The 24,543-nt window shown below is 41.6% G+C and overlaps 1 protein-coding gene across 2 annotated transcripts in view; it reads right to left on the bottom strand.

Moving 5' to 3' along the window:
• Positions 1–24,543, bottom strand: part of DNAH8 (dynein axonemal heavy chain 8) — a 310,883-nt gene that overhangs the window by 183,535 nt on the left and 102,805 nt on the right. For both annotated transcript variants that reach the window (XM_062187476.1, XM_062187477.1), the window contains exons 30-38: positions 20,280–20,417; positions 19,876–20,116; positions 17,232–17,431; positions 13,141–13,294; positions 10,871–11,034; positions 9,085–9,187; positions 7,974–8,078; positions 7,415–7,576; positions 3,489–3,713 (exon numbers count right to left, since the gene is read on the bottom strand). In XM_062187476.1, the coding sequence (XP_062043460.1) occupies positions 3,489–3,713; positions 7,415–7,576; positions 7,974–8,078; positions 9,085–9,187; positions 10,871–11,034; positions 13,141–13,294; positions 17,232–17,431; positions 19,876–20,116; positions 20,280–20,417 (1,492 nt within the window). The remainder of the gene's footprint in view (positions 1–3,488; positions 3,714–7,414; positions 7,577–7,973; positions 8,079–9,084; positions 9,188–10,870; positions 11,035–13,140; positions 13,295–17,231; positions 17,432–19,875; positions 20,117–20,279; positions 20,418–24,543) is intronic.

Genomic DNA, 24,543 nt, shown 5'->3' with positions numbered 1-24,543 from the left:
AGATCTCTGTTTGTCAGACCTCCACACTCCTTGTTATTCAGAATCTTCTTTTTTATTATCATTTGTCGCATTGTCTAAGACCTTGCTTCCACCTCCGGTTAAAGATTCTGCCTTCCCACTTAGAGCAGAGTTTGTACTCATCACCCTAAAACAGCTACTTTCAGGTAGCTCAGCACAGTCCCACCGCAAGGGACCCTAACATAAGACCCACAGCCATGCAGAGGTTGTCAGGAGCTACTTTCAATATCCGTGCTGCCAAAGTGAGCACATGGAGCTACTTCCTTTCTCTCTCTCTCTTTCTTTTTTTAAGATTTATTTATTTAGAGCCATTGGTGGTAGAGTAGAGGTTATGATTACAAAGGAATGAGGCCCAAGTGCACTAGACAGGGTCTAGAACAAAGGACAGAGTCATTATTAGAGGAGCTAAGAAAGGTGCTGTCTAAGCTACAATTAAGTTTTCTGATTGAGAGGCAAATAGAACCTGATAGAAGGGGCTTGATAATAATCTGGTGGGCTTTAGGCCTTGTAAATTCAGAGGCCCAGACCTATCTATCTCTTCACATGGGGTATATCCTAAGGGAGGTGTGAACCTCCTAGGGGAAGGCACTCTGTTGACTTTCATTACTTGGCTGGGCTGGGAGGAGAGCTGGCCAGGTAAAGGCAGGGGGCATCTCTAACAAGAAATTTACAGTTCTGCCTGCAATGTTGCTGACCCTACTTGACCATCCCCTCAGCTGCAGTGGTCACTTTGGAAGTTGGGCTGAGTGAAGGGCTTTTCAGCTTAGAGCCAATAAGATCTGTGGCTCTGACCTGGGGGTCCTCTTCCCCACTTAATGCTGTATAATTGTTCAAACCTGCTAAATGCCACTCTTAGGATCATTGGTTACTATCCTCACTCTGTCTTTTATGACCTTGTCTAAATATGATCAGAGTCGGTGAACTTGGAAGGCTTCCATAGCCTTGGCAACTCATGACGACAGCCTAGGGTGGCTACTGGCGCCATAAACTAGAGTGTCAATTTGTTGGGTCAACAACAGGAGCCACTGTGCACTTGCTCCTCATGTGGGATCTCTGTCCTTAATGTGCTGTACATTGTGATTTAATGCTATAACTAGTACTCAAACAGTATGTTTCACTTTGTGTTTCTATGTGGGTGCAAACTGTTGAAATCTTTATACTAAATTGATCTTCTGAATATAAAGAGAATTGAAAATGAATCTTGATGCAAATGGAAGGGGAGAGGGAGCGGGAGGGGGGAGGGTTGCGGGTGGGAGGGAAGTTATTGGGGGGGGAAGCCATTGTAATCCATAAGCTGTACACTGGAAATTTATATTCATTAAATAAAAGTTAAAAAAAAAAAAGAAAAAAAAAAGATTTATTTATTTATTTGAAAGGCAGAGTTACAGAGTGGGAGAGAGGGAGAGAGAGAGAAAGAGAGAGGAGAGAGGTCTTCCATCCGCTGGTTCACTCCCCAGATGGCCGCAGCAGCTGGAGCTGTGCGGATCCGAGCTTCCTCCAGGACTCTCATGTGGGTGCAGGGGCCCAAGGACTTGGGCCATCTTCTGCTGCTTTCCCAGGCCATTGCAGAGGGCTGGGTCGGAAGTGGAGCAGTGGGGTCTTGAACTGGTGCCCATATGGGATGGCGGCACTGCAGGCAGCGGCTTTACCTGCCACGCCACAGCACTGGCCCCCAGCTACTTTCAATAATTCATTAAGATGGTACCTCGAGGAGCAACAGAAAAAGAACAGCTAATGTATTTCTTGAATTCTTATGCATACCAGGCTATCCTAAGCACTGCACGCGGAAAAATAAAATGCCCATGTGCTGGCTGTAAGATCTCATTTTAATTGGGATGCAAACGGATGAAAAACTCAATGGAAATTAAGACTTTCATACTTTTTCTTGTTTACAGGCTTTTTAAAAAAATCCATTCTGTGTGGAAAGTAAAGCTTCGCTCAGCCCTTAATTTTAATAGCAGGTTCCTCACAGGACTTGAGCTGGAGGAGTCAGAGCTGTATAGACAACATCCTCAAAAGCACGCTCACAGCAGGTACAATAATGGAGTCCACACTAGTGTTTCTTGAGGTAGACTTCAGTGAAAGTGATGGTAGAGCGGCAGCTGCAATCCAGGGAAAGCAAGTCTGCACAAGGCCAAAGCGTGCAACCTCTGGTCCAGAGACTAAGCCCAGAGCATTTTGTCTCCAGCTTTAATAGACATATGAACCACCCGGGAAGCTTGTTAAGACGCATGTTCTGATTCAGAAGGTCTAGGGGTAGGAGGTGGGAAGCTAGAGAGTCTGCTTGTTTAACCATCTCCCAGGTGATGTCAGTTTAGCTGGTCAGCAAATAATACTTTGAAAAGCAAGAGTCTTGGGCAGGCGTTTGGCACAACAGTTAAGGCGCCACTTGAGACAACTACATCCCATTCTGAAGTACCTGGCACAAGTCCCGGTTCCGTTTCTGGTCCAGTTTCCTGCCACTGCACATCCCTGGAGGTGGCAGATGATGGCTCAAGTAGCTGGGTCCCCACCACCCATGTGAGAGACCTGGATTGAGTTCCAGGCTCCTGGCTTCTGCTTGGCCCTAGCTATTGAGGGCATTTGAGGAGTGAACCAATGGACAGAAGATATTTCCCCCTCTCTCCTCTCTCTGCCCCATGTGTGTGTGCGTGTAAGTTATGGTCTTTAGTGTGAAGTAAGAGAGGGACCGATTGCCTGTTACTATGTGTCCATCAAACAATCTTCAATAAATACAACATATCTGATCAGAACTTTTGATAAAAAGTTTGAAATAGCCAGTCTGTGATCATATTCAGGTTGCATGAATTATCTGTGATGAAGGAAAGAGATGCTTAAGATGTATCAGATCAAGTAGAATAAAGCAATGGTAATTAAAAAACAAAGACTGTCAAACCTGCTTGTAGCCCTTACCCCCTAGTAGAGGAGCCCTGCTTTAGAAGAATTTAATTGTGCTCAAGCCCATTGGCTGGAGCCCTATTTCCACACTTGGTCTTCGCCAAAAGGCCGAGAAGTGATGGAGCCCTGTTTCCAAAAGGAACTCTAACCACCCTCTTACACCCACAGAATCTTGCACAAATCAAGCCCATGAGGCCATGCCTGTTGTTACTGTTATTAATTAGACAGTGATAAGAATTCCCTGGAGCTTGACTTCATTTATACTTCTCCTTTCTCAATCTACCCATCATGTAGCTCACAACCAATGCCCCTTAAAATTGTACCACGGCCCTGGGCATTTGGTTTAATTGAACAATTTGTTGTAGTTGGTTCATATCACACCAGTTAGTTCCAGACTCTCAGAGAACCAAGTGAATATACACAAGTGATTCTTCAAGCCACCCAATATAGATGTTTCTAGACATGCTACAGGTGGAGACACTTGTGAAAAGGCCCAAGCAAATGGAAAGTTCATACAAGTTAGGCATTATTAGTTAGTACACCAAGTTACTTTAAAAAAACTGATACATTACCAAGTCATCAAAAATATCTCTCTGATGCACATGGATGGTAATTAGAGTTTCAAATTTCACTCTATCAAATTTGCTTAGGTCATGAGTTGTTTGACTAATAAGAGTATTTAGAATATCCAAAAATTTCTGATTGGTCACGTGCATGATTTTCCTGTCATCTTTTGCATTATTTAAAGCCTCTTCTGAATCATGTGTCCACAACATTTGAAGTCCCAGAAGCCCAACCTGCAAATCGAGCAACAAATATTTAAATTGGCCAAATATTTAAAGCACAGCTGAGGTAGAATTGGGTGGTCATTTAATCACATGAAGGTAAAGAGGGTTTTACTCATTCTAAACTAAAAAAGGAGACATACATTTTCCTACTTAAAAAAAAGAGGAAAAGACTTAACATTTTTTAACTGTTAACATTTAATTATTTCAATGTAGACATATAATTTTTAAAATGACTACTATGTATTGAATTATATATGTTGTCTTAGTCCATTTTGTTTTGCCACAACAAAATACCCGAGACTGCTTGACTTATTACAAAAAAAAAAAAAGAGAGACTTTTATTTCTCACAGTTCTGGAGGCTGGGAAGACCAAGGTCAAGGGGCCAGAATCTAGTGAGGGCCTTCACACCGCATCATATCATGCTGGCAGGTGGAGGGGCAAGAGAGGGAGTGCAAGAGACAGCCAAACTCCCTTTTACAACAAAGCCACTCTCAGGATAGCAAACCCACTCCCGACATTAATCTATCCATGAAAGCAGAGCCCCTCTTCCTGGGCTCCACCTCCCAATTTTGCTGCATTGGGGATTAAGTTTGCAGCACATGAACTTTGTGTAATATCCAGACCACAGCATAAGTGTTGGGGAAGACGCTTAGGAAACATTTCTACAGAGGCCTGAAACCATGGATCTCTCTATGCAATGATTTTTCTTGTTCAAGAAAATTAAATGGAATTAATTACTCTTAATTGTATATTTTTTTCTTTTTTTTTAATTGTGTGTGCATACCCTTTTTTCTTACAGAGTTTTCCAAAGGCCTCTTTGCATCTTTTCAAAATTACATGTTGCCTAACTTCTTTATTCATCTCGCTCTCTCTCACACACATACTAGAGTCTTTATCTCCAAGGATACTTCAAAAATTTCATGGAGAATAGAATTGAAAGACAAGTTTGGGCCGGCGCCGCGGCTCAATAGGCTAATCCTCCGCCTAGCGGCGCCGGCACACCAGGTTCTAGTCCTGGTCAAGGCACCGGATTCTGTCCCAGTTGCCCCTCTTCCAGGCCAGCTCTCTGCTATGGCCCAGGAGTGCAGTGGAGGATGGCCCAAGTGCTTGGGCCCTGCACCCCATGGGAGACCAGGAGAAGCACCTGGCTCCTGCCTTCAGATCAGCGCGGTGTGCCGGCCGCAGCAGCCATTGGAGGGTGAACCAATGGCAAAGGAAGACCTTTCTCTCTGTCTCTCTCTCTCACTGTCCACTCTGCCTGTCAAAAAAAAAAAAAAAGAAAGAAAAAGAAAGACAAGTTTATCTTGACACAAAAAAGTGCTTAAATCCATGCACACAAGGGATCTTCAAAAATTCATAAAAATGCATATTACTACAAAATTAGACATGGATTTCATGTTTTTGCACTAAAATAAACCTACCTTTTAATTCCATTTTCTATGAACTTTTTGAAATATGTGCATATGGGAAGTTTTTATTTCTATTTATCCAAATATTTACAGCAAGCATTCATTAATTCATAATATTTTTTTAAAAATTTTTATTTATTTACTTGACAGGTGGAGTTACAGACAGTGAGAGAGAGACAGAGAGAAAGGTCTTCCTTCACTCCCCAAATGGCCACAACGGCCGGAGCTGTGCCGATCCAAAGCCAGGAGCCAGGCACTTCTTCCTGGTCTCCCATTCGGGTGCAGGGGCCCAAACACTTGGGCCATCCTCCATTCCCCTTCCTGGGCCACAGCAGAGAGCTGGACTGGAAGAGGAGCCACTGGGACTAGAACCGGCGCCCATATGGGATGCTGGCGCCGCAGGCAGAGGATTAACCTAGTGAGCCACGACGCCGACCCCTAATTCATAATCTTTAAAATGTTTTAGAATAAAGTAGAGGTGACATTTTAAACAATTTTATATAAATATTTAAGCTAACTTAAAATGTGGCAAATTTCAGTTATCTGGAAAAATTGTTTGAAAAAAAATGAATGCATGGACTACAGAAAATCCTGAAAGCTAGTGAGTTTTTCAACTATACCCAATTCAACGTCACCACTTTCTGAACTTGCTCTCAATTCTGCACCAAATGCTAAATCTGTCAGTCTAAATTAGGCTGAACCTCTCCTTCAGAACATACAAGAGGTCTTCAAAAAGTTTATAAAAAATATGCATAAAAAAAGCATGAATTTAAAAAAATTGTTGGCACCAAAATAAATTTACCTTGTAATTCCATTTTTTCCATGAACTTTTTGAGGTATTCTCAGATAGGAAGAGTTTTCTCAGGAGAGGGGAAATATATTGATTTAGCTTAAGGCAAGTATTTTATAAAACGTTATCACAAAGTTTGTATGCTAATAAAAATTCTAAAGTTTACCAAATATTTTGTTTCAGGAAAATCTATATCTTTATATTATCTAAATATTAACCTATGTACAGATGCTCCTTAACTTACAATGGGATCATGTCTCAAAAATCTATCAGCCGGCGTCGTGGCCCAACAGACTAATCCTCTGCCTGCGGCGCCGGCACACCGGGTTCTAGTCCCTGTCGGGGCGCTGGATTCTGTCCTGGTTACCCCTCTTCCAGGCCAGCTCTCTGCTATGGCCCGGAAGGCAGTGGAGGATGGCCCAAGTGCTTGGGCCCTGCACCTCAGGGGAGACCAGGAGAAGCACCTGGCTCCTGCCTTCTGATCAGCACAATGCACCGGCCACAGTGGCCATTGGAGGGTGAACCAATGGCAAAGGAAGACCTTTCTCTCTGTCTCTCTCTCTCTCTCACTGTCCACTCTGCCTGTCAAAAACCAAAAATCTATCATAAGTTAAAAATATCATGTTAAAAATACATCGAGAGTGGGAGGAGCAGCAGGCAGGTAGCAGGTGGCTGGGCCGTGTGGGGCAGGGACTCCAGCTCAGCCATGCACAGAGTGGAGGGCAGGAGATACGGAAGGCACTGGCGAGGAGGATGACGCAGTGGAGGACTAACTGGGAACGCCAAGGTCGCAGGGGATGGAGTGGAAGCAAAGGGCAGGAGAACAGGGATGGGCTTGGGGAGAGCATCTGCAGCCCTGGGGCATCGGGGGAGGGCGAGGGGAGAATGTTAAAAATACATTGATTATTATTAGCCTACTGAATATCATAGCTTAGCTGAGCCTACCTTGATATGCTCAAAACACTTATACTAGCCTTCAGTTGTGCAAATTCACCCAACACAAAGCCTATCTCATAAACACCTCGCGCAATTTAGTGATTATTGTTCTGAATGTGAAAAACAGAATGGTGTGTAGGTATACTTTCCCGCTGTGGTAAAGTCGAAAAGTCCTAAGTTGAGCCACTGGAAATGAGGAACCGTCAATATATATCCACACAGTCACACACATACACACATAGGAGGGGACTTCAAAATGTTCACAGAAAATTCACATTATCTTGTAGTGCCATTTTTTCCATGAATGCTTTGAAGCTCCCTCAAAAGCATCATTTGTAAGATGAAATTTTCTATTTATGATTTCAGCCCTAGGGTATACCCTAAATAATGGGAGAACAGGGGCATATTCTCTGGGAAGGGTGGCATGAGGGACTAGAATGGTGCAGGCTCACGAGCAGGTGGTGAGAGCTGAGGTTAACCACAGCAGTCTCCACACCTTCAGGCTGGACACCTCTTCAGCATCCTCCCCCAGTTATTGCCATCTAAGCCTTCCTTAATTATTATGTATTCTTACCTGTGCTGGAAAGTGACTGAGGAAAGGTAAGAGTTGAAATCCTGAATCACTGATTTGATAGAATGCGGATCGAATTATATTATGTAAGGATGACATCTGCATTTTTAATAATTCCAGAAGCCAAATCTCTACAGGACCCTTGGCCATAACAGAATTATCCAACTAAAAAAACACAATACAACTATATTACGAATTGCTAACAGTTTAGTATTTTTATAATTGTCATACACTTCATACCCCAATGCAAAGCCATTAGTTCTATATTTGACACAAAAATATTTAAAACATGAATTAAATCATCTAATACTAAAGCTGAACTATAAAATCATCTAGCTTAAACTTTCTATTTACAAATGATAAAATGAGCCTCGGAGAAGCTTAATGATTTTCTGAACTAGTGTGTAACAAAGCTGGGCTACAGAATTTGAGCCCAGGCTTCCTAATTCACTGCTCCACACACCTCCCCCCACCCACCCTTTTTTTTTTTTTCCACAGAATTATCTGTCTTCTCTAGAAGTTCTGAAATCCTAATCACAAAATTTTAATCAATGCGAATTACAATGATTTTTTCTCCTTCTCTCGATATGACAGCCATCATGCGATCATAGTCTTTGGCATGAAATGTCACTTCGTTGATGTTGTCAGACACCGCAGGGAGATGTGGCTGTATGGAACACGAAACAGAATGAAAATATCATCTGTGGGGCTAGCACAGAAGCCCTGAGATGTTTTAAAAAGCCTAAAAAAAATCTACAGACTCTGCTTTGCCCCGTAACTGACTTGGAGGCCCACTTTTTAAAATCCTGCTCTACAGAATAACTCATCCAAGTGCTACACTTTTACCCTATTACACTAAGGAGACTGGACTTAAGGCCATGGCCATGGCCTCCCTCCCTTCACATGGAGACTGAACCATCCTGTCCCACCCTCTCAGTCTTGCCTTCTGTCTTGGCGCCATCTCCACTTCTCACAGCCTTACCACCCCCATCCCCACCCCACCCCACCCCCCGCGGCCACCTGGGGTGGGGGAGGCACCACTCCCTGGAAAGCAACAGGGAAAACATCAACCATTTCCCAGATCCCCAGATCAGAAACAGCCTTGGGGTGAAGAATGTAGTGCCTCCCACACCTAGTTCCCTATAGTCTTTCATTTTCCATCTTGGAAATGATTCAAAGCATTTGAGAAACAATTCAGGAAGAAAACAAAACAAAACAAAAAAAAAAAACCAGACAAATCTGAACTACAATCCCCATTTGGGCTATGACTATTTAGAGTAAAATTTGCATAATGATGAATTTTATTTAGTGAGCACATACTGTGTGCCAGACACTCTGCTATGTGTTATCTCATGGATAACCCTTCCCACCCATCCTGAGGTGAGAACCATCCATATGTCAACTTGACAGTTGGGGAAACTGAGGCACAGGAAAGTGAAGGAGCTTGCCAAGATCACACGGCTAGTGAGTGGCACACCGGGTGATCCTTGCTCACCAACACTACTAGATTATGTCACACACCAAATACACAAAAAATAGGACATCTGATAATCAACATAATTTTTAATACTCCTCTTTCCAGTCTACACTTTCAAGATGTTAACTTCATACTTATTCTTGATTACATGTCCTGTAGAAAAAAGCAATTTAGGTCACAGGTACTTAGCTTATACCTGTATGGTGTGGGAGTCACTGGCTTGTCCAAGAATTTCCAGGAGAACTGGATCAGATACAAAGAAGAATCTTGGAAACAGTAATCTCTTCTTCTCCAAATACCTTCAAATAAAGTTAATAGCCCATTACCCAGAGGGAATTGTGTGCGTGTGCGTGTGTGTGTGTGTGTGTGTGTGGATTACTTGCTATTTTTTTAAATCTAAGACATAATCACTAACATCTTCCATAAGATCATAACAAACGTCCACAGTCAATTCCTATTTGCCTCTGGAATGCCTTTTGAGAACCATAGTTGGGGCCAGCGCTGTGGCGTAGCTGATAAAGCCACCACCTGCAGTGCCAGTATCCCATATGGGCGCTGGTTCAAGAACCGCAGTCCATGTTCCACCCTGGATGGCACTGGGGAAAACAGGAAAGAGATTTAGAGCCAAGCTGTTTCATCGTCTATCGGCCTTGCCTTTCTAAGAGTATAGGTAACCTCGTGGCTTAAACCAGGGAGTCTTTTATGTCCAAACTGGCCATTCTGAGAATGGAAGAGGGGCCAATTAGCCATCAAGCCTGGACAGAGGCATGGACTTAGACAAACCAAGAGAAAGCATCACCCTATTTCAAATAGTAATTGAGAATGAACTGCATATTAAGCACGTTGCCCATGATTTTGTCCGGTTAATTCTTCTCTTAGAGTATATCTCCACTCTATGAGTGTAGTGGTTGAATGGCAGCCCCTAGAATGGTAAATCCACATCCCATTCACTAGAATCTGGGAAAGGTACCTTATTTAGTAAAAGGGTCTCTCCAATGTAATGAAGTTAGAGATCTTGAGAAGAGAGTGTAGCAGAATTCACATACAGAGACAAGATACCAAGACCTTTTAACAGAAAGTAGTCTTTACATATTTATGCCAGCACAAGGCCCAGGTAGAGTTTCTTATCCAAAAGCCTGAGCCCTGAACAAAGAGGGGTATTTCCTTTTCAATGGTTTTAGCTTCTTTGTGTCCCTTTTATGGCTCCATGCAAACATTTGATTGGATATTCTAATGTTACATGGTGGCCACAGGGATTGCTACAATGCTCCACGTGCATACATAGCCACTGATGATGTTTTTTTCCACACACATATTAAGCCACACACTGGCTGGCACAGATTAACACCATTGCTCTCTAACAGAAAGCAGAACCTGAAATGGTTACATGGAGCACTTAAGGACTACAGTTGAAGTATCCATAGGCAAGCAGATAACAGCCACATTTCATTCCCAGGACAGATTCCTCCCTTTTTCTTCTGACATTTGAAAGGCTCCTACCACAACTTTAATCATGTCAGTTAGAAACAAGTTTAATTAAAAGACAAAGGCCTCTACCACAAGGTCATCTTAAGATGAGTCCTAAATCCAACGACAAGCTTCATGAGAAACCCAGGAAGAAGCAAAGGTGCAATGAAGACAGGAACACTGGAGTTAAGTAGCCACAAGCCAAGGGCCTCAGAGGGCCACCAAAACTGGAACAGGCAAGGGAACAGCCTTCCATAGAGCCTTGAGAGCTGACACCCAGTTTGTAGTAATTGGTTACAGTAGCCCTAGGAAACTAAAGAGGTGCCGTCACTCGCCCACCCCCAGGTGAAAGGTGTTTTTCTCCTACAGAAAAATTAAATTTACATAAAATGTTACATTTTCGTCCCCACTCCAACCATCACTACAAAACTAGAAATGCAGTCAAACTAGGAATGTGTTTGGGATAAAACCATCACGTATATAAAATGATGGGTATTTAAAAATTAAGCTCTTACCCTGTGAGTGACTTCTGGCATACTTCCAATTGTTCATGTAAATGAGGCAAAAGCTGCCCCATGGTTTCATCCCCAACGCAGCAACTAATCACATTGGGATTCTCATGAGCCCGCTGCATTATTTTTATCCATGACTTGTCAATATTCTGAAAACGTTTTGCTTCCTGCAAACAAATCCATCGTCAGTCAAGATTAACATTTGGATAATTGAAAAAAGCAAAGTTTTCACTTTGGAATTTCTTACGGTTTTTCAAATAAGCTTCTATTAGTCTCAGGCTACATAATTTAAGCAATTTTTTTCATCTGAATTAATTCTGAACAGCAAAAACCCAAAGTTATAAAACTGCTTATTAAAATACTGCTTTATCACAATGGGGTGTATCACTTTTTGTTTCCTTGAATTTAATGTGTGTTTCCAAGTGCCACATGATTAATTTGCAGAGCTATCAACTGAAAGTTCGAATCTGGTCTTTCAGCACCCCAGGTGTTTTGGTTTGATGAGCAAACGGAGGAAGCATGAAAATAATTTGATCTCAGGATCCTTGGAATAATTAATGCTCAACAGGGAGGGGGCAGGGGGAAGGAAGAGAAAAACAGTAAAAACACAAAACAAAGCTTCATTTACATTGTTGCAAATGAACATCTTCTATTTACTATGGATGATATTAAGTTTTGCATTCAATTGCAAATATGCCTCTAGAAACTGGCATAATCTCACCTCTATTAAAAATGCAACTTTCTGATTGAAAAACAAAAACAAAAAAAAAATACTTCAGTTTTGTGTTTTAAAAATGTGTTGCAAAGGGAACTCAGCTACTTTCAAAATCCTCTTATCCTTGATTTTTAAACTATGTAGATCCTAAATGTAGATACTGAAATTTAGGAAGAGTGGGCTTACTTTTATAAGAGAAAATTATCTTCACGGAGAGACACTATCCAGTTTGGGCACACACTTAAAAGGCCCCTGTAGACTTGTTTTAAAGGTTTGGTTCCAGGCTTCTCAGCATCAATTTCCTTGTCCCACAGCATGTTTCTGATTTGTTAGTGGTAGACTTACTAATAGTTCATTTGTGCTTACAGAATACAGATTAATTTTAATACTACCCTCAGAGGAATATTATAAGGTTAACTCTTGGAATAGAGTTATATTTTAACAGTACTGAATTTGAATGTACATCATACCTTCAAACCTCAAAATTATTCCGTCTAAAACTATGTGTGAGATTTTTCTTTCTGCTAATGTAAAGAAGAGGTCAGCACTTTTTTTTTTTAACTTTCTGGAAAGGGCCTGACAGTCATTATTTTAGACGTGTGAGCCACACAATCTCTGTTGTAACCTCATGGCCCTTCTGTGTGGCACCAGTGTGGCCACATACAATCTATGAGGGATCTTCAAAAAGTTCATGGAAAATGCATAAATATGAAAAAACTAGGCATGGACTTCAAGTTTTTTGCACCAAAATAAGCATCTTTTAATCTCATTTTCCATGAGCTTTTTAAAGTACCTTCATATAAAGTAGTGGATGTGGCTGTGACCAATAAAACTTCACTTACAAAAATAAGTGAATGGGCCACAGTTTGCCAACATCCTGGCACAGGCAGAACTTCAACATGTATCTTTGTGAAGACTTCCCCAGAGACATACAAAGATATTTAAAAGGTCATAGGAAAATCAAATTAAAAGTATGAGTTATCTGGGTATGAAAAATGTTATAATATCATTCACTATATAGATATAACTATTGCTTCACTGAATTATACCATGTAAATGACAATATACTCTTCTTTTCCACAATCACAGAAAAAGGAGAGGGGGTAATAGTAAGGACTGCTAATGTGTTATTCATAATTTGGATGTTGGTAATGAGTGTGATCAGAGGACCAAAACACTTACGTGCACTTCTTGATATGTACGCTGTATTTCAATAAAATGTTAAAAATTATATGGGAAAAGTCATATTCTGAAAATACTATACACAGTTTTCAAAAAAGTATTCCATCAGAATCAACTCCTATTTTTAATTCCACTTTTTCATTCAGCCTAGGGTGGTTACTGGTGCCATAAACTAGAGTGTCAATTTGTTGGGTCAACAACAGGAGCCACTGTGCGCTTGCTCCTGATGTGGGATCTCTGTCCTTAATGTACTGTACATTTTGATTTAATGCTATAACTAGTACTCAAACAGTATGTTTCATGAACTTTTTGAAGTACCCTCATAGAGACAACACACGCAAAATTATTCTGCCAGTAATTACAATATCATCATTACCTGAGGCAGCTGTTTGGCTATATCTCCACCTACAAAGACAGCTTCGAGATAAACCCAGAGGTTCTGGACGATCAGCCACTCTTCAATGATATCGGAGGAAGTAGACAATTTATATACCCAATTCTGGATATTTTTCTTAAATGGAGCATTATATCTAAAAGTGAACAGAAAACATTTCAAGAAGGATTCAGAAACTAGTAGGTGCAACACAGTAAATTATGGGAGAAACATTCCTCTGGGAATGAATGTTTTGTGGTAAGAAAGCAATTTCTAACATCATGCCATTAATGAAGTCTGACTTGAATTCACTTGTTGTGAATAAAACTTATTTAAATAGGAATGTCACTGGGAGTCACGGTGGCCCAGTGGTTAAATAGGAATGTCACTTGTGTCAGCCATAGAATAAGGAAATCAGCCAAGCTTTATGGCCCAGACGTCCAGCAAATGAATTGTGCTGGCTGCTTCAGGGAGTTAAAAGAAAACAAGGAAAAAAAGATGTCCAAGTCATTTGTGAACCAAATCCAAATGAGTGCTGCCTGTAAGAACAACAATCTGTGAAGCTACTGGATCTAGGGAAAGAAACCATGGCTTAGGGATTTTTCATTTATGAATGAAAACATCTTGAAGTTTCATCCAACAAAACACAGACCATTTCTAAAGGGACAGGGCAAATCAGACTCCTAAAGATCAGGAGGAGGGTTAGATATCACCAGGTTCACCGAGCACAAGATTACCACAAAGCCAGGGTCCAGCTTGTAGTCTGATGTCCCCTAAGAGGCATGCTCTTCCCACCCACCGACTGCTAGTTCACCAGGCACCGCAGCTATATGGATTCTGTAGTGTTGGAGCTCCATCAGAGCTACCCCAAAATAGTACCGCCTGTTTTCTGATCACTGGGGCTGGCGGAAGTGTTGAGGAGAATACAAGCTTTCTATAAAGCTGAGCACAGCAAAGAAAGAGAAGTAGACTAGCTGCCAAGGAGGACGTGATGGGGGCTACTGGGTGAAGACTCCAGGCACCTACAACAAAAGCAAGAAGCTGACTTCAGTTTGTGGCAATGGCAAGTAGTTTTGGTGTGGCGTAGTAGCATCTCCTGGTGAGTAGCTCTTGTTGACAAGGGTCTTTAATTGTTTCTTGATCCAGGACAGTGTGACCTGAAGACACTGACATTTAGAATGGGGTTTTCTGGGTGCAGTCTGGTGCCTAAGTGCAACACATCACTTCTCTGGAAGTCTATGTCATACATGGAGTTAGAAACTGAGTGGTAAAAAACTCCCTGTGGTTGTTCAGACTTCAAGAGGCATTTTTCCCAAAACCCACTTTATACTGTCCCTCTGGCCACTGGTCTAGAGCTAAAAGGCAATCAATACTCCAAAAACAGAAGCAGATGTTTGGCTTTGAGGTTAGGATGCTACTTGGGATACTATGTTCCATATTGGAGTGCCTGGGTTTGAATCCCAACTCCAGTCCCGATTACATCTTCCTGCTAGTGCACACTGTGGGAGGAGCCAGGCAATGGCCAAAGTACAGTACTTCTACCCCTGCCATCCACGAGGAGGCTGCCACTGAGCTCCTGGCTCCTGGCGATACCCTGACCCAACTTTGGCTGCTGGGGACATTTGGGGAGTGATCTGGCAGAAGGGCGATCTCTCTGTCTGTCTTTGTCTTTATGTCTCTGTCTCTCTATTTTTCAAATAAATAAATACATTCTTTTTTTTTTTTTTTTGACAGGCAAAATGGACAGTGAGAGAGACAGAGAGAAAGGTCTTCCTTTTTGCCGTTGGTTCACCCTCCAATGGCCACTGTGGCCGGCGCATCGCGCTGATCCGAAGCCAGGAGCCAGGTGCTTCTCCTGGTCTCCCATGGGGTGCAGAGCCCAAGGACCTGGGCCATCCTCCACTGCCTTCCCGGGCCACAGCAGAGAGCTGGCCTGGAAGAGGGGCAACCGGGATAGAATCCGGCGCCCCAACCGGGACTAGAACCTGGTGTGCCAGCGCCGCAAGGCGGCGGATTAGCCTGTTAAGGCACGGCGCCAGCCAATACATTCTTAAAATATTTTAAATATTTCAACAAATTTTCAAAATCAAGATATGTAGACTAAGATGGCATGGCAGGCATTTCAAGGGGATGAAGTACCTATTTAGAGCCAAAAATGGTCCTGCACAGAGAATCATTTCTTTTTTTGTTGTTGTTTTTGTTTTTCTTCTGCAGTCTGTTAATGTGGTGTATCACATTGATTGTTTGAGAATCATTTCTTTTTTTTTTTTTTACAGGCAGAGTGGACAGTGAGAGAGAAAGACAGAGAGAAAGGTCTTCCTTTGCCGTTGGTTCACCCTCCAATGGCTGCCACGGCCGGCGCCCTGCGGCCAGTGCACCGCACTGATCCGAAGGCAGGAGCCAAGTGCTTCTCCTGGTCTCCCATGGGGTGCAGGGCCCAAGGACCTGGGCCATCCTCCATTGCACTCCCGGGCCATAGCAGAGAGCTGGCCTGGAAGAGGGGCAACCAGGACAGAATCCGGCGCTCCGACCGGGACTAGAACCTGGTGTGCCGGCGCCGCTAGGCGGAGGATTAGCCTATTGAGCCGCGGCGCCGGCGAGAATCATTTCTAATAGTCTAGAACTTCCTAACACAAAAAAAAAGAGAGATTTGAAATAAAATCTAACATAATGAGTATCTGTCTTTTGGCCAGGTGCCTACATCATACAACTTTGTATGATAGAACTCACCCTGACAGGTAGGAAGACCCATAAATTTCCAGAGAATCAGGAATTGTGAAACCACGGAAGTTTCACAATTCAGATCTATCTAGAGTCAAATCTCACCCATGGAGCCATATAATTCCCTTCTGAAGTCACATCAGGGTGTGCTGGAGACTCAACAGACAGGCACTGCCCACTACAAAGTTAGTCTCTGGTTGCTTCTGGAATAGGATGCCCAGATCCAGTTGGTGCTGCAAACGCTCTAGGAGGAAAACTTCCCAGAATGTGATTAAGTTCTTAGGTATCCTTACATCCTAACTAGCAGGGCTTCAGCTCTGAGTTTACTAGTACCAGAGTAGGTACGCTAGTCAGTTACGCCAGAGGCAGGATAAAATGAAGACAGCCTTCCAATCCTGAACTTCTTGGCTGCAGGCACTGCTCCGGTGAACCTGCAGCCTTCTTCAAGAAGCAATCTTGGAAGTCAGAATGGCAAAATTTATTATGAACTGCGAAGCCCAGGAATCACCGAATGTCACGTGGCCAGAACTATTCAGATTCCCTGAAAGCAAGAGATGCACCTAGGATTTTGACCTCAATAAAGTCATCCCAAAACTCTCTTAAATGGGAACCTTATAGATTTGTACATTATCTAACTACAAGGCTGCCTTGTGGGGCCCACCTTCACATAGGATATCACTGCATTACCAGTGATCCAAACCTGGAGAAGGGACATAGAGAAACTCCATGTTCCCTAGACACTGACCTCTGCACATGACAGGGTCATGGCATATTTCTTAGGTGTATTAGAGTAACAGTCAAGAGTTAGCTAGGAGAATAGGGATTGCCAGCTCTCAGATCAAAGACCTGACAGAATCCTTAACCTGACTGAGTCCCATTGCCATTTCCTGAAGCTGCACTTGAGATCAGAGTCACCTGCAAACTGGCCTGGCAGCTCAGCGATGCACATGCTGATTCACTGAAGCTACAGTGCAAGTCTCCAAGTGCCAAGCCCCTAAGGACATATTGCCTTCTTGTGTGGTCAGCATGTTTTCCTGAGCCACTGGCTGAATGTCTGAACAGGGTTGGCCAAGGACGGCAATGATGACAAATGAGGGGAACAAAAGAAAGATCAGATGAAGAGGTTATCTCAGTGGGAAGCCAAGCTGTTCAGATGCTGCCAGTTTGGGAGAACTGTGACGAAGTTCACCTGGAAAGACAGGGAAGGGGAGAAAAGTTCCATAAAGGAGAGGTGGAAGCCATGATTGTATAGAGAAATAGAGTTCATTTAGGGACAGACAGGAGCCAGCAGTTTAGCAGAATATTATGTGATGCCAGAGCTGCAAAACTGGGCTTTGCCCTAGTACTTTACAACAACCAAATTATAACATTACCTGTTGTTTAGCAAGGAACCTAAGACCATCAAGCTATCCTCCATCAAAGTGATAATTTCTCCCGATTCGGTTCCTTTGAGCAGGAGCTCTCCTTTTCCCTTGAATGCTGCGAAGCTCAAGTTTTGGTTGGTCCAATTATCAACCACCTGAGCCAGCTTGGCTTCGATGTCCTTCTCCTTAATAGCAGAAATGCAAATATCCTTAAGAGGGAAACCAAAGAATAAATCATGACATTTTCAACTGCAAATTAAGACCACATTAAAATCATAGGATATTTTAGTTTGTAAGGGATGTAGCAGTCATCTAGTTCATGTAGTCATCTTACAGCCTAAAAAACCAAGGTTCAATAACATTGTGCTGCAAGTTCACATTAGCGCCTTGTAACTTTGACTTCTGATAATTTTCCTGTCCCATGTACATGAGATAATGACATTGAAATAATCATTTTTCTTGATTTTATTTTTAATTGACATTTTTGGCCAAAATGGAGATAACCACAGCTGCTCCATTTAACCCAAAGGTTAGCTATGGGAATCAAATGAGAATATATGTGAGAGTCTTAGGAACCTTTTCAAGTAACATATAAATATTACTATGTACCTGCCTGCCCTGACCCTAATAGGAACATCTCATTTGTTTAAAAGTCACTTCTTTTTCTTATGGGTTTTCTTATTTTTCTGAGAATCTTTGATATGAAAGTCTCACAAGGGAAAATGAAAGTCATACATTCTCCCCTACCAAGCCTCACCTTATTTTCATACACACTAGAATCAAAGGATCACAAAGCATTGCAATCTAAAGGTGCACAATGTTTCCACAAATAAGTGTAACACAAGTTAGTGTGCAATGAATGTCAGAAGGGTGATGGCAACTACTGGGAGTCCTGAGGAGGGCAAAAGGACTTCCGCCTGCGTGGAGAAGGGGCAGTTGTGTTGAGGAGCAGGCAGGACACAAATAGGGGTCCCTGGGGATTGTGGGGGAGTGGTGGGCCCGTGAGGGCTCAGGGAACCCAGTAACAGGATTCCAGGAAGGTGGGGCAAGTATGTATGGCAGAGCTACAGGATGTATCTGGGGGGAAGAGAGTACTGAGAATCTGTTTGGGGTACTAATACTTCATAACTTTTGAATCCTAGAAGTACTGGGAATTGTAAAAGTAAAGTTTCAAAATACAACTATGAAATGGCTGTTTTAAGTGCAAAAGCCTCCTTAAAGAATGAGATTGTCACCAAATGTTTATTAATTCATTGCTCAATAATATCATAGTGATACTTACAAATAGGACAAAAACGCTTTGAAAGCAAACTTTTGCTGCATGTGTGTGATCAAAAAGAGGTAGAGGGGGGCAGAAAATCCAAAACCATATACAAGTTTGTGGGAAATTTTCTCATCTCCAGAAACATTGAATAATGGGTGAAATACAAAAAGATAAAGTTTAAAAAAAAAAAAATGAGCCAGGTTTAACAACTTGGTAAATACCTCCATGAGCCAGAAGTGGAAAATACATGCAAATCAGGGGGTGGAGCTAACACACAGGCCTGAGGACCCTGGTCTTGCTCCCTCCATTTGTGCACCTGGGGACTGGTGGTAACACAAACCCAGCCCCAGAACCAGGACCCAAAACCCCTCAGCTCAGGCCTGCTCTGTCACTCAGTAGCACAGCAGTATCCTTACACAGAGCCTACAAGGAAATGCAAACTGCTGTTGTAATGCCTGACTTTGGACTTGGGGCATGGAGGAGATGGGCAGTGATAGAGGAAATCACCAGACTACTAGACAAGGTAAGTCAAGACACGAAAGGAGAGAAACAATTTGAATAAATGATATGTCAATTTTCTGAGCCTACCACCTCCCAAATAAACAAACATTACAAAACCCACAAAAAAAAATTGAATGTTCAGTGGGACAGGCAATCAGAGCAAGAGCTCAGACCAAGTGAAATGAAAAAAAAAAAAAAAAAAAAACCTATATTCCATCTGAAGTTGTTGGAGTATAAGGAGGTACAGATAAAAAATATTGGCTATGAGTTGATACTTATTGAAGTATGAGGATCTCTACCTCAGTATGTTTGAAATTTTCCACAATAAAAATTTTTAATTATGCTTAGGATGCTCAAAATGTTAAGTAAAGACATCTATAACCCTCTAGATTTGAAATTTCCAGATCTGGGCATATATAAAAGGTTTGAGAATATTTAGTACATCAATTTAAGAACCAAAAGACCTAAGAATCAATAAAATGCACAGGGAAAAAAATGAAGTTAAAAAAGAACAAGTGGTCACAAAAAGGAACCAATTAAAAATCTTAGAAGAGAAATATATAATAGAAAATTTTTAAACCTAAGACATATCATAGGAAAAATTATAGAATTAGAAGCTTGTAAACAAGGACAAACCCCATAGATAGATTTTTTTAATTGAAGTGCAATTAGGGGACAAGGATGTTAGAGTGAGGAGCTCCAATTTAAAATAATCATATCATCTCCATGAATCACAGGATTATTCTGTAAAAGTCAAGAATATTCAAGATCATCTCAGATTAGGAGAGTATATTGCAGAGGGCAACTAGTACACTCTGATAAAACATCTGTTTGTTCAACCCTCATTTCCTTACTGAACCGATAACAAGATCTTAATCTCTTGTGTACCTCAATATCATCCTTATTTTTTAGGAGTGGTGCTTCCATGATATTTCTAAGACAGAAAGAATCAGACTCCACATCAAACGGGGTTCCGGTTAACTCAGATATCCGGTCCCAGTGTCTCTGCTTCATTGCCTTATTGGTCATCATTTCCAGCAGAGGACATGACTCACTGAAATCATCAATTCTTTTTTTGAGATCCAAAAAAGCTTGCCAGTCTTTAAGTCCTTTGGGAAGCTTACGACACCTTTCAGAAAGAATCAGAAAAAAATTATATCACCTACATATTTCTTTGAACATTTTCTGTATATAAACCAACATAATAGGGAAGAAATTAGTTTGTGAAATACTTGTAGGATCTTAAGAAGGTAGGGATTATAAAAAGATAAGCTAATTCAATTGAAACTAACCTGTTTTGAAATTCCTGCAGTTCTGCATTTATTTTTTCAATATCTACATCTCCCCAAAGTATTTCATAATAACCACTAATACTGCTCATTACAGTATCATACAGTCCATACAGCTTCTGCAGCAAGTTGAGTTCCTTTCTGGGAAACAAAATAATTAGGTCATCACATAATGTGTATTTTAAAAATGCATTCCATTATTGGTCAGGCAGCATTCATCCAATGAATTCTTTCACACATTTGTGAAAAATGTCTTATAGACACCAAATACATACAGCTATGTCAGTTTCCAGTACAAAGACTTTGCTAAAGCTCTGTCAATAAAGTCAAGTTTATAGTTCCTAAATATACCAAATCATACCATAATTTGATATTAACAAATGGTCTGATCACTTTGTAAAATCTGGAGCCTTCCATAAATCTAAGACCCATACTGCAACCTTTATCTCAATTGTCCATTTCTTGATTCATTTTGTTTTTGCATCATTCTAAGAACTATTTGACAGTTACTCAGTGGCTACCCCCACCTGTGGTAAAAAATGACTGAAATGTTAAGAATACAAAACAATGTTTTTTCCTATTGCATCACTCTTTAGATTCCTTAATATGCTTCCAAAGCACAAGGGATCTTTAAAAACATGTGAAAATGTGTATCATGGGCTGGCACTGTGTTGTAGCAGGTAAAGCTGCCACTGCAGCACTAGCATCCCAGATGGGCACTCCACTACTGATCTAGCTCCCTGCTAATGTACCTGGGAAGGGAGCAGAGGGTGGCCCAAGTCCTTAGGCCCCTGCACTCATGTGGGAGACCTGGAAGAAACTCCTGGATCCTGGCTCCAGACTTCAGCCTGGCCCAGTCCTGGTCATTGTAGCCATTTAGGGAATGAACCAGAAGATGGAAGATCTCTCTCTCTCTCTCTCTCTCTCTCTCTCTCTCTCTCTCTCTCCCTTTCAAATAAATAAATAAATAAATTTTTTAAACTAAAAAAATGGGATGAGAATTCTTAAAAAAAGAAAATGCATATTTTGAGAAAATTATTTGGTGAGTGAACCAGTGGGTAAAGCCACCGCTTACAGTGCCAGCATCCCATGTGGGCACCGGTTCACGTCCCAGCTGCTCCTCTTTTGATCCAACTCTGTGCTTTGGCCTGGGAAAGCAGAATATGGCCCAAGTCCTTGGACCCCTGCACCAGCGTGAGAGACCCAGAAGAAGTTCCTCGCTCCCGGCTTCAGATCAGCCCAGCTTCGGCCATTGTGGCCATTTGGGGAGTGAACCAGCAGATAGAAGCCACCTCTCTCTCTCTCTGCCTCTGCCTTTCTGTAACTCTGCCTTTTGAAAAAATAAATCTTAAAAAAAAAATAAAAATTTTAACAAATTGACAGGAGTCACTGTGCACTTACTCCTCATGTAGGATCTCTGTCCTTAATGTGCTGTACATTGTGATTTAATGCTATAACTAGTACTCAAACAGTATTCCATCTGCTGATACACCCTCCAAATAGTTACAACAGCCAGGGCTGGGCCAGGTCAAAGCCAGAAATTTCATCAGGGTCTCCCATATAGGTGCAGGGGCCCAAGTACTTGAGACATCTTCTGCTGCTTCCCCAGGTGCATTAGCAGGGAGTTGGATCAGAAGTGGAGCAGCCATAAACTTATCTTTTAATTATACATTTCCATGAACTTTTTTGGCAGGGAGGAGACTTGATCCTTTTTTTAAGATTTTATTTAATTATTTGAGAAATAAAGTTAAGTGGGAGGGAGAGACAGAGAGAGAGGGCTTCCATCCGCTGGTTCACTCCCCAGATGGCTATAATGGTAAGAGCTGGGTTGATCTGAAGCCAGGAGCCAGGAGCTTCCTCCGGGTCTCTCATGTGGTGCAGGGGCCCAAATGCTTGGACCATCTTCCACTGCTTTCCCAGGCCATAGCAGAAAGCTGGATTGGAAGAGGAGCATCCAGGAGTAGGACCAGCAGCCATATAGGATGCCAGCACCGAAGGCAGAGGACTAACCTACTGTGCCACCGCACCAGCCCCCTCCGTGAACTTTTTTAAAATACCCCTTGTATTGTATCATCTTTCAAGAAAGTATAAAAAAAAATCTGGAGACACCATTTTTGTAGTCTTTGATTTTTTGCTTAACTTTCACTCAACACAGCTAATAACTCAGAATTTTCATTTGTTTCCTAAAACAGTTCAGTACTTGGGAAATATATTGCTTTAACAGAAAAGAGAAGGAAAGCAGCAAAGTAGATTACATGAGCAAAATCTGAGTCTTCAGATTACAATAACCTAGGTGAATTTTACTTAACTCAATGAGTTATGAGTAAACAATAGATTGCAACAGAGGCAAGGAACTCATAAGCAACATTGTGCAACAAGCACCCAGACTATCCCATTTTGTGAAAAAAAAAAAAAAAGTACAATATTATGTCATTATTTATGATGTTTGTGTAAGTTTCATCTGATAGATTTCACAAATGGACAAATGGTGAAGCAGGTGTGTATTCTAAATAATAAATGGGCACTGGCGCTGTGGTGCAGCGGGTTAAAGCCCTGGCCTGAAGTGCCGGCATGCCATATGGGTGCTGGTTCTAGGCTGCTCCTCCTCCCATCAAGCTCTCTGCTATGGCCTGAGAAAGCAGTAGAATTGGCCTAAGTGCTTGGGCCCCTGCACCCACCTGGGAGACCCGGAAGAAGCTCTTGGCTCCTGGCTTCAGAGAGGCACAGCTCCGGCCATTGATACCATCTGGGGAGTGAACCAGTGGAATAGAAGACTTCTCTCTCTGTCTCTACCTCTCACTGTCTGTAACTCTACCTCTCAAATAAATAAATAAAATCTTTAAAAAATAATAATAAATGAAGTAGAATTTTTAAAAATTCATTGACTTGATCATTCAAATATAAATTTTTTCACATTTGTAGTAAAAAGAGATGGTAGTCCTCTCTTTAACAAAATTATGGGTGCTCAAGTTTTAACAGTCTTGAGTTTTGACAATGCAAGTGCTAGAAAAATCATCCACTGGTGACAGGTTTGAAATCTGAAACTGGTGTTTACATGATATGTATGCTCCAAGCTCATGTATAACAGCTGATGTGGAGTTGGTGGCATTCAAATGATGATTTCTGTTTCGTATATATATGTATATGTATATATGTGTGTGTGTGTGTGTGTGTATGCAAGCCAGCACATTATGGAGCAAAAGTTTGGATCTACTCTGCTCAGGTTATGATTACATTTTCTAATAAAAGTGCTTTTCACTATTCTTTTACTCTGACTTCTGTAAAGTGTTCTTAAATTTACTTTGAAATATTAAAGTAAAAATAGTGCCTTGATCCAGATGGTACATGGGAACGATTATTTTTCCTGTTGTACTAAGGATTAACACATTGAATCCTAGCGTGGGTATGCTTAGGACTCACCCAGAGAGCTTGCAAAAGTGCAGATTTCCTATGACCAAATCTCAGAGATTCTAAGCCCAGTAAGCTAGGGATGAGCATCAGACTTCCACGATTCTAACACATTGGTTAACAGGTTAATTTTGGAGAATGACTCTTTCAAAAATCATCCAAGCTCAATAAGCATAATGAAGCATTATCTTCAGAAAATGTCATCTCAAGTTTGCCATGAAATTGTCAACTTGTGACTCTGAAGGTAGTCAACAAAGTTATTTTCTAAAGCCAAGACCCTAATAAGTTAATATCACTGTCTTAATGTTGCTTTTGAGAAAAGTTACATTAAAATTCTATTAAAATATACTTGCTAAATCCTAAATTTTTTAAAATTGATTAAGTTCTTTGGCCATTGATCTCCATGAATTCTAAGTCTATGCACAGAAGAAGAGCACATTAGCATAAATGCAGTAAGAATGGAAGGGGCAGGGCCAGTGTTAAGACAGAGTTGTTTAAGCCACTGCTTGCATTTCCGGCAGATGGTTTCTGAGTGCTGGTTCAAGTACTGGCTGTTCCACTTCCCATCCAACTTCTTGCTAATGTGCCTGGGAAAGCAGCAGAAGATGGCCTAAGTGCCTGGGCCCCTGTTACCCTCGTGGAAGATCAGGATGGGGCTCTTGACTCCTGGCTTTGTCCTGTCCCAGAACAGACTGTCACAGACATCTGGGGAGTGGACCAGCAGACAGAAGATCTCAGATAGAAGATCTCCTCTCTGTGTAGCTCTGCCTTTCAAATAAATAAGTAAATAATCTCCTTTTTTAAAGATGTATTTATTTATTTATTTGAAAGTCAGAGTTACACAGGAGAGAAGAAGAGG

The sequence above is a fragment of the Lepus europaeus genome, chromosome 3 (assembly GCF_033115175.1).
Source record: "Lepus europaeus isolate LE1 chromosome 3, mLepTim1.pri, whole genome shotgun sequence".
Lineage (NCBI taxonomy): Eukaryota > Metazoa > Chordata > Mammalia > Lagomorpha > Leporidae > Lepus > Lepus europaeus.
This window is presented reverse-complemented; position numbering and strand designations above follow the sequence as displayed.